At 37.8% G+C, this 13,722-nt stretch overlaps 1 protein-coding gene across 1 annotated transcript in view; it reads left to right on the top strand.

The window, feature by feature from the left end:
- TMEM135 (transmembrane protein 135) overlaps positions 1-13,722 on the top strand; it is a 160,763-nt gene that overhangs the window by 140,332 nt on the left and 6,709 nt on the right. The window contains exons 7-12 of the mRNA XM_058854445.1: positions 2,369-2,410; positions 3,642-3,788; positions 5,905-5,974; positions 10,022-10,189; positions 12,769-12,832; positions 13,496-13,572. Of these exons, the coding sequence (XP_058710428.1) occupies positions 2,369-2,410; positions 3,642-3,788; positions 5,905-5,974; positions 10,022-10,189; positions 12,769-12,832; positions 13,496-13,572 (568 nt within the window). The remainder of the gene's footprint in view (positions 1-2,368; positions 2,411-3,641; positions 3,789-5,904; positions 5,975-10,021; positions 10,190-12,768; positions 12,833-13,495; positions 13,573-13,722) is intronic.

The raw sequence follows: 13,722 nt of genomic DNA, 5'->3' as shown, positions 1-13,722 counted from the left end.
TTAGCATCACTTCCTTACTGAACTACATATTTAACTTTTATGCATTTTTCATGGAGATTCATAGCTGTAGCTCCAAATGCACAGAACACTTTAAAAAATAAGAAAAGTGAGCATAGCTAATAAAATTCCAATATACTAAATGCTTTCTGCATATAATTGACTTTTTTGTGTAATTAGAATAGGCATCAGAAATATTTTTCTTGGAGAAAAAAAGTAGGGGGTTGGACTACTGTTTTGTCTTTGGGTGATTCAGATGTCTTCTGATTTTCAATGTTAGTGAAGAAAGGATTTGGCATTTTCTTCGAGGCCGGTTTAAAGGAAATGAACTGTAGGATAGCATCCATCAGAGTGCTTTGAGCACAGCTGGGCAGGGACATCTGCTGGTGCAGTAAAGGAATTATTGAACACTTGCAACTGGAAGTGCAGTTGCATTGGAATGATTAAGGAGGAAACAATTCTGGTCATACTGTAATTACTTTTCTGTTCTGATATTATTCTAGAAACACTTACATGCATGTTTGGATTGCAGTTTGTGTATGGTTTTAATTTACTGGAAAAGTAGAAACTAAGGCCCTATTCATGAGCTGGCAGCTTGCAGGCGTAATGTGTTGGACACCCTTCACTCAAAGGGCATTTAACCTACAGTCAGCTGCAGGTTTGAAATCAAACTTATGAAGCTGGACCGTGGTTCTGTGGATGAAGTGGAGTATATGTTAAACCTCTGCATTTGGACTCTGGACTTCTGCCAATGATTCACTGTGATCTCTGGGCTAAGCTGATTTGAGTTGTTTCAGTCCATCATTTTGTTTTCAACTCATCTTTGAGTCCATCATTCTGTAGAAGTGATCTGATAGTGTTTCAGCTTCTGAATTGTATGAATGGATAAAGAATAATAAATAAAATTGCTACATATCTTTGGTTTAAAAGCTCTCTGTTAATTAAAGATACAGTGTGCAATTTTATTTGTATGTATTTACCTTGAACCCCTATAGATCATAAATATGTGACCAATATTTTAACTGTAGTCATTTTAAAAGACAAACTCTTTGCAATAAATTTTTTGGTGCTGTGTGTAACTGTGCACATGCTGACAAAACCAAGTCCTTGGAAACATATGTGTTGAAGGTCGTAACCTTGGGAAGAATTTCCCAGGAGTGTGTAGTGCTGTGATGTCTTACCAGCTCTGCACCAGGCACACCCCTGCCAGGACAAAGCAAGACTTTCTGCATTTGTGAACGTCTTTGATCTTGATACGCTTTTTCTGCTGTTCGCGTGTATCCAGCCATTGGTAGTACATGTTGACCACGCATGGAGCCTTCTGGGAGATGGTGTCACCTGCTCTTGAAGGGTGTGGGCACAGCACTTCCAGGGACAATGTGGTCTCTGCAGGTAGAAGGGTTGTCATCATCTGCTTCTGTTTACAAAGCTTTTGTGACTGCTGCCCTGTCTTCCCTTAGAGGAGGTGTGCTCTTGAAATGGTGGTGTTGATAAGTTACTAGTTTGTGCTTGGTGTATTGTGTCAGGAATGCATTTTTAGCATCATGTATTCTGCCCATGTATATACAATTCCATAAAAAGAAAAGGGGAGAAAACACAAGTATCTCCTCTCTCCTGTGCTACCTTTTTAGGGGGAATCAGCAGCAGCTGCAAGCTTTAGCTCCTTTCATTGTATCCTGAACAGAAAAAAGTCAATAACCTACATCTTTCATAGTCAAATACGGGCTCCTTGCTGTGGACATTTTTCACACAAGGAATCCTGTAGTTGGTAAGAACAGATATATGTATATATGTATTATCAAGCTCAGAATCAGAGCAACCACAAACTAATAATTAAGAAACTGGGACTGTCTGATTAAGGGTCTTCTTAATGTAAGAAGCTGCAGAGATCAGCACTTTGCAAAGTACAACAATTTATCTCAAAGTCAGAGAAACTATTCCCTGCAGCTTTTCACAAGAAGGGTGAGTGTTTCATTGAGATCCAACCCTTCTTTCTCTCCTTGCAGTAAAACTTCTGTTTTCTTAAACTCATTATGACTACTTTTCCATAAAGCAACAGTTCTTTGTCATCTTGCATTATTGCCCTAGTGGTTCTTTTACCATCCTTCAAAAATTTCTCCACTCTTGGTTTGGATAAAATAGAGAAGCACTGTCATTTGATGCAGTATCCTTTGTTTTAGAGATGTCCCAAGGCTGTGGTGACAACTGGGAAGCAAGGATAGCCGCAGAATTGTTGCAAACGTGCTGGTTTTTGTTCATGAAAAGCTCTCCTGCGGTGTTCTTCCACAGCCCTTTTATGGCATATTTAATCTGTAACAATTTATATTGCCAGCAGCCCATTACAGAGAAATCTGTTGGTTTTGTCTTTCAGGTGCAAAGATGGCTTGAAAGGATTTACATACTCTGCTCTGAAGTGAGTAAAGTTTCTGTGATATGTAGGACAAGATTTTGTGGAATCATGCACAGTGGCAGCTGCATTGTAAAAAAAGAGAGTATTCTTAAGAAAAATCATGCTGCTCTAAAATTTTTCCAACTTTTCGATATACAACATATTTTGAAGAAGGCATAATCATAGAATCACTTGGTTTGGATTCTAAGATCATCCAATTCAATCTTTAACCCAACACTGCCAGGTCCACCACTGGTCCCCAGGTGCCACGTCCACTTGTCCTTTAAATTCTTCCAGGGATGGTGACTCCACCACTTCCTGGCCAGCCAAGTTCCAATGCTTGACAGTTGTTTCAGTGAAGAAATTTTTCTAATATCCAATCTAAACCTCCCCTGTTGCAGGAGTGAGGCAGTTTCCTCTTTTGTGCTGGCAAGGGAGAAATCCCTTCATATTTGGGACTGTTATTAAAGGAAACTCAGATATACAATTGCATGCTTTTGAAGGAGTACTAGTCTTCTGTCTTTCTAAAACTGGGATTCATTACCCATGTTTTCCTGGAAGCAAATGGCTGCTGTGTTTTTACCTGGAGCTTATTTGCTGAATTACAGAATGACAAAGTTTTTATATCTTCATTACCCTCAGAAGGACTGCCAAGGTACAGTGTAACTTGGATTATAGTGCATGGTGTTAGGAAACATCTTGCCATTGTGTCCTCCCTTGCCCTTGATACACAGTAATTCTACACCTAAGATGAGCCAATATATTGACCATGTCAAATTCTGGGTGAAGAAAGAAGGCTGAAGTTGTGGCCAAGCAAAACAATTGCTTTGATGCTATAGGTGGGAGCAAAAACATTTTGAAGACTCTGCAAAATAGATTTATAAAAATATTGTAGTAATTATCAATCTTTATATAACCCCATTATGCTGGAGATAATTGAAATATTTCAAGTGCCTTTTTATATTCTTACTTGTGTTCTTCCTTTGTCTGAGAGGTGGACTTCCCTATCAATGTTTTTGTTTTTAGTTAAAAAAATTCACAGCATCAGTTGTATCCTCTAGCTGAAATATATCTTTAAATATATGTCAGCGGAGTGATCTCTGAAAAAGTACGAGGTTTGGCAGCTGTATAGGATGAGTTTTTACAGACCTGGGAGTAAATTCAATCTAGTCTAAGACTTAAAGGATTATGCAGGGCTTCATGTATTTCTTTGAGTTATTCATGTAATTGCTTTGTTCTGTTTTTTTTCTTTCAGGTTCATTGTAGGGAAAGAAGAAATCCCCACCCATTCTTTTTCACCTGAAGCAGCATTTTCAAAAACAGATAGAAAAATCAAGCAGAGTGAAAAAGTATCACAGCCAATGAACATACTGGCACTAACAAAAAAGCTCATGGACAAAGTGTGAGTAGAAGAACCCCAAAGAAGAACAAAACAAATTGTTGTTTTATAGAGTGTTTTAATGTCTGTTATGTTGTATTTGACAATGTCTTATAGTACTTCTGCTTTGCATGTCAGTGTTTTTCATTTTCACTAGATAGTTAATAGTGGCAAATGATGAACTCTAGTGAAAGCAAAACCTGAAGACCTGTATGTCATAGCTATGACTTGCAACATGTAGTTGTCTAACAAGGGAGAGCAAATTCAGTCCATGAGGATTGCAGGATGGTGGTTGCTTTCTCCTCAGTTTTCTGCAAAACCATCTCATGGCATGGCTGGAACTAGTGGTACCATTAAGGGGAAAAATTGCACAGCAGCAGACCTTACTTATGTCACTATAAGTGACCATAACATAGTCTTTTGGGGACCTACACCCCTGTATTGCATAAAGGAGAACTACCTAAAAACAGGATTGATAGCATGTGGGCTGCCTCTGCTGTTGGGAGCTAGAAAATTGCAAAGAAAACAAGTGATTCTGAAGAGCTCTGTTTTGCACAAGGCCAGATCTAGACATCTGAGGTTGAAGACAAGGTAGGTGCCTCCCTGTCTACAGAGTACAATTCACTGCCTTTTAGTATGAGCTTAAAGAGGTGAGAGCAGTGAGCTTTTCAGTCTGATATGTTCAGATGATTTACTTCAGCTATGACTGATTCTTCTGCTTGAGGCAGGTTGGATACCATGAGGAGTCATTCATTTACAGGGAAGATGAAGTAAAAAATGGGTTAGGGGTAAGTTCACATGGCACCTATGAATCTTCACTTCCACTGACCTCTTCAAGAGCAGTTTTATGACCAAATCTCTACCTGCTGGAGAGACAGTCTTCCAAGTGCATTGTGTACTCAAAGTAGAGGCTTATTTTACTTGCTCAGATGATGAACAAACATGAAGTGATTCCCATCATATGATGACTTCCTATGATTTGCTGTGAGTTCTAGTAGAAAAATATGAGGGAAGTCATCAGTGGTTTTTCAGGCATGAAAAAGACACCTCCAGCCATAATCAAATTATTTTACCTGAATTGCTTATGCTTGTTTTGTCTTAAATACCTGTTACTCAGTTTTCTAGAGTTCATAGATCTGCTGTTGTTGGTTAAGTACAAAGATTGAAGATGGAGAGTAACATTTTTTATTTAAGGTTTTGAAGCTCCCAACTCAGTCATTCAGCAAACTTTCAATATGCAGTTTTTATACTCTCACTGGTTCTCTTCCATATGGTTCTTTTCAATATAATTGAGTCTAAATGCCTGTAACCTGAGCACATTCTCATTACAATTTTTGCTACATAAACTGACCTCACAGATGATTTATGACCATTAGACTTTATAGTACATGATTCAAAACTTCCAAGATATTTGACATAGTATATAAATTGTGTAATTTATTTTACATTAAATCTTAAATACTTGGATATAGCAAAATCAAATGTTCAGACCCATTATGACATTACTTATTTTAGTTCTGCATAATTCAGGGCTAGAAACCAATGCAATCCACACATCCCACCAGCTCAAGCCAGTCTGTTTTAAATGTTCAAGGTCAAATTCTCACTCCAAATGAAGAGCTACATAAAAATCTACACTGCAGGAGAAATAGCCCAAAAGTGAGAGGTTTGTAATTGAGAGAACTCTCACAGGGTGTTTCTGTGCACTTCTATGATCTGCATTGCCCTTCAGTGACCCTTACAGTGGTGTGAAAGATGAAAGGACACAGGTAACAGATGCTTACTCAAATATCCTTCCAGAACCATGGAGCAGAGACAAACCAGGGAAGGTCACATCACCTCTTGTTGACCACAGCAGAAAATTTGTTCTTTAATTTAGCATTTTATATGTAGCATGGCAAGAGGCTGGATCCAAATAAGTGTGCAGACACTTTTTTCTTGGTGTACAACTAAAGTATTGTTACTTTTTATTGTCCTTTTATGGTATCATAAAAGTTCACAGCGCCCTTCAGTGGGTAATGGGGAGAATGAGTGCTGGGCAAATAACACTTTATGTATTTTTAGGCAAGAAAAATTTATGAAGTCTCCTGTCGCTGAAAACAGCTACAAGTTAATACGTGTTTCATTATGCTTTTTGCAGGTGCAAACATGGCCCAAGGCATAGATGCTGTAAACACTATGGAGATAATTGCATCTCATACTGTATTAAAGTAAGTGCAGAAAAAGTTCGATGGACAAACTCTGGCAAAGAGGGGGTAAAATCTGTAGTCAGGAAAAGCGTATGCTTAGGAAGTGAGAAATGAGCCTGTTACTCATTCTTCTATTGAAAATGTGACAAGCCAGAAAACAGATTTTCTCAATTTAGGATGGGGTGGTGGTGGGGTTAAAGTTTTCTGGTCTTTCAGATTTGCTGTTGTGAATGAGTAACATAAAATGTGTGGGAAAAAAATGGACTAGCAAAGCAAGGAACTTGTTTAACTATGTGATACACTTCACGGCTGAGCCCACTTGTGACTCCCCCCTAAATAAAGCACCTGGAATGTGCTGCTGTGGCAGGAGGCCGTGGTTCCCGTGCAGCTGCACAGCTCTGGAATGTCGCTGCTGGGCACTGGGTGCACTCCTCCAGTCGTTTATTTTAAGGGCTGGGGGTAATGAGAGATTGGTCACAGTTGCTACGCCCAGGAAGAGCTGTTTATCTCCGGTGGTATAATCCATCCTCCATTATTAATGTGATCAGTGCATTTTTTTTTCAGAGCATTAATGCAGAAATTTGTGTTGGCTGGCATTGGGTTGGCACAGGTGGTACCACCTGCTATGCCTGTTTTGGGGGTTGGTAAGACTCCAAAAGATCCCAGTCCCTTAACAGTTGACCTGTTTTTATATATGGAGCAGCAAAAATGTATTTGAATATCTTCAGATGCTTTTAGTGTATATTATTTTCAAAATTAACTTTTTAAAATGTTAAAGGAACCTGAGGATAGGGAGGAAGGTGGATATTCAGGAGTATGCATCCTTTCCACTTATTGATTCAGTATTGTTTTGTTTTATATATCCTTAAATGGAATTAGGGGAGGAAGAAATTTAACTGATAATAAAGCTGAATAAAGACTTGACCTGACAAAAAGTAAATTTTAAAAAGAAATTTTTATAAGGCTGTTCTCTCTTTAGAGAAGAAAGTTGTGCATTTGAAACATATTTCACTCTTGGACCCATTCTCTGTAGTATTTTGGTATAAATTATTCTTGACTACAATAATCAAATGAGGAAGATTTTGCTGAAGTGGCAGTCAGATCCTCTAATTTCCTGTCTGCTCTGTGACTTTTTATTTAAACATGAGTGCAAAAATTTATTTTTATGTGCTTGTATTTTTAAAGATCCAAAATTCTTAAAGTGCATTTCTATGACTGTTCCTGCAGTTGATCAGTAACAACTGTCAGCTGACATGATTTGAGAATGTTTTTATAATTCCTGTTCTGTAATGGAGCTTTCAAATCTGATAACGATGTGATGAGCTGCTTATTGCCAAAATTTCCCCTCAGTGCTATTTTTCCTTACCATTGAACAACTTGTCTTCTCATTAATATATCTGTGCTTTAACTGTAATTTGCATTCTCTTTTAAATGCTTCACATTTAAATGCACATTAGCTCATTGATATCATCATGCCTTTTACATAACACTCAGTAGTGTCATACTACCTGAGTTGATTGACTTCCCTTCAAACTTTAAATACTTGAAATGCTTTCTGCTTGTAAATGTCTGAAAGGAGCTCTGACAGAGGCAGTGGAAGAATATTTTTCCCCTTTTGGATTCCACTTCTTCTCAGTGAGGAGCCATTAGCCAGCAGTAGAAGCCCAGTTGTCTGTTTTTTCTGCTTGCACTGCAGACAGGGCCAGATAACTCTCCAAATTTACTGGTGGTTAGGGTGACCTCAAAGAAGGTCATAGAATCATGCAGTGGTTTGGGCTGGAAGGGCTTAAAGACCATCTTGTTCCAGCCCCCCTGCCACGGACAGGGATACCTTCCAGTAGAGCAGGTTGCTCAAAGCCCCATCCATCCAGGAATGGGGTATCCACAACTTCTCTGAGATTATTTTCTTATGATTGTACCTCAAAGTTCTGTCTGTTGAAGGAACGTGGGCTACTATCTATCTATCTATCTATCTATCTATCTATCTATCTATCTATCTATCTATCTATCTATCTATCTAATCTATCTATATATATACACACTATATATATACTATATATATACTATATATATAATATGTATATATATACTATAAATACTATGTATATACTATATACCCAGAATAATTATTAAATATCTTAATTAATTTAACTATCTTTACTAATTCCTGATATATTGCAACAGCTTGATTGAGTTTTTGGTATGTTTCTGAACTCTGTTTATGTGCATGTGCTTTACTGAATTTAAGTCATAGCAGCTATCTTGAATGTATGATTAAGAGATTGGTTTCTCAAAAGCAGAAAGAAAGGTTTATTCAATAAATTCTGGAGATATGTCATTACACTACTGCTGCTACTTATGGCTGATCTGAGCTCCAACTCAAAACCTGTGTGGAGAATGGCTCTTAGCAGAGTTTTCTTTGCTCACTTGTGTTTATTACAGCATCCAGCATGTGCTCTGCTGTGTCCTATGTCCATTCTCATTGGAGGTCTTTTTATGGAAGATAAAAGTTACAATACTGTACATGGATTATAAGATATAATACCTCCTGCAACTGTGAAAAAGCACCTGTAGGTGTGATATGATTTCACCTGGTTGAAGTAACGAGCTAAATAGAGAAATTCTGCGCGATACTTGGTATTTTATGCACATCAACACTAAACCTCAGTCCTTTGGTTCAGCTCTTCTAATTTGATTACAAATAGGAATAAAATCAGGGATGTGTTTGAGTGTTTCCAGTTGTAATTTAGAGGTTTCCACACCCCACTGAATTCACATTTCCTCAGTAAAAACATCAAACACACCATTCTGTTGTTTCGTGTTTTGGGCTTTGTTCATAACTGCTGGGTTTAGGGCTTTTATTTCTTGTTTTTATAATGGCGTGAAGGAATGGAATTTTTTCAATCAAAAAAAAATGCGGTTGCATCATTGGATGGCTTATTTTCTTCCATTTGATTCTCATAAATCACTTCTTGAATAGCAGGAAGAGTAATTGCTTTAGGAAGAGTTTATTACTGGATGTTTAACCACAATAAATTTTTATGAGCTTTATGATGCATTATAAAGTTGTTTAGGAGGCAAAAATTATTTGAGTTTCTGAGTCTGAAAGGTTGCTCAGTCAAACTCTCTTCCAGATTTCTTTGTCACTGGAATTGTGTCCCTGTCATTGTAATTGAATAAGGTGCCTGCTTTATTTGCAGGTGAGTGCAGAAATAGTTTTCTCACAAAGCATCTTCCAAACAAAAACTAGGTAACATTTATTCAGAATTATTAAAAAAGGTTCACCTTAGGGTAGGAATAATGGTAGGAAGCATTGGAGGAAGTTAGAAGAAATTGGGGAGAATAATTTAGAAAAAAAAGTTAATGTGGTTTTGTATCATGTTAAAAAAAAAGCAGAACAAAACAGATCTTTATCCAAGGTAGAATAGTAAGTAAGTTCTTTGGAACCCATTTTATCTTTTCTCACTAGCTCTGCACATGAAGTCTCTTCCAGTTTCTCCCTTTCCCTTGCTGCGGGCATCTGACAACCTCATGTTTGGCTGAGGCAAAGTCTGTGAGCATGTGCCAAGCCACCAGGGTTAACTTCTAATTCTCACACTTTCTGAAATTTATTTTTGGTGGACTTTTTCCACCTTACTGTTTTCTCCAGACATTTGAGTTTAGAAGTGTTCTTTTTTTTCCACAGCATTGCTTTCCTCTATAAACCCATTTGTGGTTAAAAGCTGGTCAGTAATGGGGAAATGAAGTCATCAGGATTATTTTAAAGGACAGAATTTTGGAATACAAGAGAAGTCTCTCTCTTGAGAACTTTCAGAAATTCATAGAAATTAAAGAAGAGTCAATTGTCTGTGATTTTACTGCTTTTGCTATTTTAGAGTGTAACTGGGAAAAAGAAAACTCTTGAGTTTGAAGGTGGGGATAGGATACATTTATACATTTTACATGTTACCTTCAGAGTGGGTTTTAAACTATTCGATGTCAAAAATAAAAACTTCTGTAGAAGATTTTGCTTTTCCTTTTTCAGAATTTGTGGTTTCTTACCACAAAATCTCTCTTTCTTTTCTCTAGGGCTTCATTAGGATGTTTAGCATCGGTTACCTGATCCAGTGTTGCCTTCGGATTCCTTCCACCTTCCGGCATCTGCTTACACAACCATCACGGCTACTTTCCCTCTTCTACAACAAGGAAAATTTCCAGCTTGGAGCTTTTCTGGGATCTTTTGTTAGTATATACAAAGTAAGTTTCTAGCATACAGAAATGACAAATGCTGTGTTTTTTTATTTCCCTTTTCAGAATATCACAAAGAGCTAAAAAGTCAAGCTGCTTAATAGTACTGGTACTACAGCATGTTTCCTACAGCATTGTCACTGACAAATTTTAAGCTATTGCAGTAATCAAATTGTAAACAGGAAGCTATTCTTCCATTCTATGTGTTTTTTCTGTAATTTCTAAATAAGCCATCTGGACTTTGCAGCTTATTTTCAAGATCAGGAGATAGCGAGTACTTCAGAGAAAGTGAATTCAGACTGCAGAGGGATTTGCTGCTACACAAAAGCAGTGTGACTGCAGTAGTGTCTGTGTTGCCAGAGAGAAGCCATGTACACATTTTGCTGGCTCACATATCTGGAATTCTTACTTGACACTAAATAGCAGGAGACTGAAGAATGTACAGTGTGTAGCTGAGGAGACATTGCACTTACTGCTTGGAAGTCTATCCTTTCTATCCCATTAGAAGGTGACAGGTTGTGAGCTGATAGGCATTCATACAGTATGGTTGGAATTAATCAAATTATGTTTATTTATGCCAAAAGAGAATGTGGCAAAACACACGCCCTAATGCAGAATATATTGCATAGTGCAGTGCTGAAGTATCTTTTGCACTTTTGTATTCTTAATCACATGGCATTTTTCAACTGCCTTTTACTTGCTCTGCAAATTCAACATCATGCTGTATTATTCAGGGTAAATGTTATTTGCTGAAAAATAAAAAAGGAGGTCTTACACATGATCAAGACAGCATTTCACTTGATTAGTAATTAAATTGAGAGACAAGAATTTGTAGGTTACAGAGTCTAAAATTTTTGAAGGCAAAGTGCAAATGAGCTGTTCAGAGTTTGCTTAAAAATGAAATTTTTGCTTAAGCTTTAAGAAAAAAGCCATTAGAGATGAAAAGCATTTAAATTGCAAAAGCTAAAAAGATTTTGATATGTTTAAAAGCTCCAATTGAGAGGTGCAATTTGGCCCAGTGGGATACTCATTTTATGAGGGTGACATATTCTGACCTTTATTTACTATTTTTTAAGTATGTGCTCCACACCTTGAGTACTGTGTTCAGTTTTGGGCTCCTCACTCCAAGAGAGACATTGAGGGGCTGGAGCGTGTCCAGAGATGGGCAGCAGAGCTGGGGAAGGGTCTGGAGCACAAGTCTGATCAGGAATGGCTGGGGAAGGTGGGGGTGTTCAGCCTGGAGAAAAGGAGGCTCTGGTGGAACCTTATTGCTCTCTACAACTGCCTGAAAGGAGGATGCAGTCAGGTGTACGTCAGTCTCTACTCCCAAGTAGCAAGAGAAAGAACAAGAGGAATTGGCCTCAAGTTGCCCAGGGGAGGTTTATATTCAATAGTAGGAAATCTTCCTTTACTTAAAGGGTTGTCAGGTACTGGAACAGGATGTCCAGTAAAGTTGTGGAATTGCTGTCTCTGGAAGTGTTCAAAAGGTGTGTAGATGTGGCACTTGGGGGTATAGTTTAGTGGTGGACTTGGTGGATGCTAGATTAACAGTTGGATTTGATCTTAAAATTTCTTTCCATGCTAAATGATCCTCCAATTCTCTGATCTACTATATGTTATTGTTTGCATTTTATAACTTACACATATTTCGGTTGCATTATATTTTTCTTTCAGTCTAAATAGGCATGTAGGGCAGCAAAGATTCTAGTCACTCAAAAAAATTGGACCATGGCAAGAAAAAATTAAATGCTTGGGGCATTTTGCATCCAAGAGAATATGCAGTTCTACTTTTTTAGATTATTGTGTTTTCCTAGTTCCAGAATTTATTGGATGAAAAAATATCTGGAGGTTTGGTATGTAGTTGAAAAAAACCGTTATCCTGGGAAAGAGTCTAGAGAGGTACATCAAATGAGGATGACAAGAATTCAAGATTAGCTTTGGTATTAGATTGAAATTCACATTAGGTTAATCTGCTCTCCGATTTTGAAAGAAATAGGAGCAGTAAATGGTAAATTTAAGAAACTGAAATGTTATGTACTGGTACTATGTCCAGCTCTCTGGACTTCAGTATCACCAGTGCTTTTAAAAAACTTCTTCTTTAGCTGTGTTGATTTCTTGTGTTTTTGTTGATGTAATTTAGTGTTTCTTGATGATTACCTAATCAGACATAACGTGTCCCAGTAATGAAAATTTCTACAGCTCTTAAGAAATTGCAATGTGATTTTGCATTTCCCTTACAATACTCTTACAATGGGAAAGTTTGCTTCCTCACTTAACAAGTAAATTGCCTTTTATTGTAACAACCTTACCAAGTAGAAGAATGCATTATTCCTGGAACTGTTCAAGGCTAGGTTGGATGGGGCTCTGAGCAATCTGATCTAGTGGAAGTTATCCCTGCCCATGGCAGGAGAGACGGAACAAGATGATCTTTAAGGTCCCTTCCAACACAAACCATTTTATGATTCTGTGATTATGGGCATTATCACACTACACTCTTAATTCATACTGTGTGCTATATTACTAGCTTATAAGGTAATGTGTGTTATAAGAAATGAGCAGGGCTCAGCCTGCATTCTGTTCACCTACAGGGTACAAGTTGCTTCCTGCGCTGGGTCCGAAACCTAGATGATGAGCTTCATGCGCTTGTAGCTGGTGAGTCCATGGAAAGTTTGTGTTGTGTGTGTTGCGACTCTGTAAGTATCCCTCTTGTCTGTCCTCCTATTCCCTTTACAGACTTCTGGGATGAAAATAGGACTGTGTACATCAAGGTTGTGACGGTGATGCTTCTAGTAGTGTCAAAGAAAGAGTTGCAATTAAACTGTAAGGCAAATTCAGACGAATATGGTGTTTATGGTCAGCTCCAAGTATATTACTGTGTGCACAAATATAAACTTGTCCTTTAATTTGCAGCTGTAGAGATGTGAGATGAAAATACTGACTCTTCCATATGTCACAGAATACACATTGTGCTCCACTGGGTACAAAGAAAGAAATTTTGCCTTGAAATTTGTGTGGTGGTGAGGCCCTTCCCTCGTGTGCATCTGTCGCATGTTGGAACTCTCATCCCACAGAGACCAGAGAAATTTAATAGTGTGCTCCTGAGCACTAAAGTACAGATTTGTTACAACATTTTGAAACTTTCTCTTTTTAGTTATACAAACCATATTTGGATGGGCAGCAAAAGAACATCACTGAACTGTGCTGTCTGTAGCAACAAAAATAAATAGTCCTGTGCAGTGTTTCTTGGGCTGATACACAACAGTGACCTTAACAACGCAAATCACAACCTTAACAATGCTTTTCTGATTGTTACAGGGTGTCTAGCAGGAATTTCTATGATGTTTTACAAAAGTACAACTATCTCTATGTATCTGGTGTCTAAATTAGTAGAGGTAAGTTATTACCCTTCTAAAAGAGGTCTTCATTTCATCTATTTTTTCAAGGCAGGACAAAAGAAAATGAACTTCAGGGATTTCGTCAGGCAATTCCAGTAAAATATAAAGTTGTATGGTGATGGTATTTCAGTACATGTGTGCCAAGAG

Source organism: Poecile atricapillus, chromosome 1, assembly GCF_030490865.1.
Source record: "Poecile atricapillus isolate bPoeAtr1 chromosome 1, bPoeAtr1.hap1, whole genome shotgun sequence".
NCBI classification, from domain to species: Eukaryota; Metazoa; Chordata; class Aves; order Passeriformes; family Paridae; genus Poecile; species Poecile atricapillus.
This window is presented reverse-complemented; position numbering and strand designations above follow the sequence as displayed.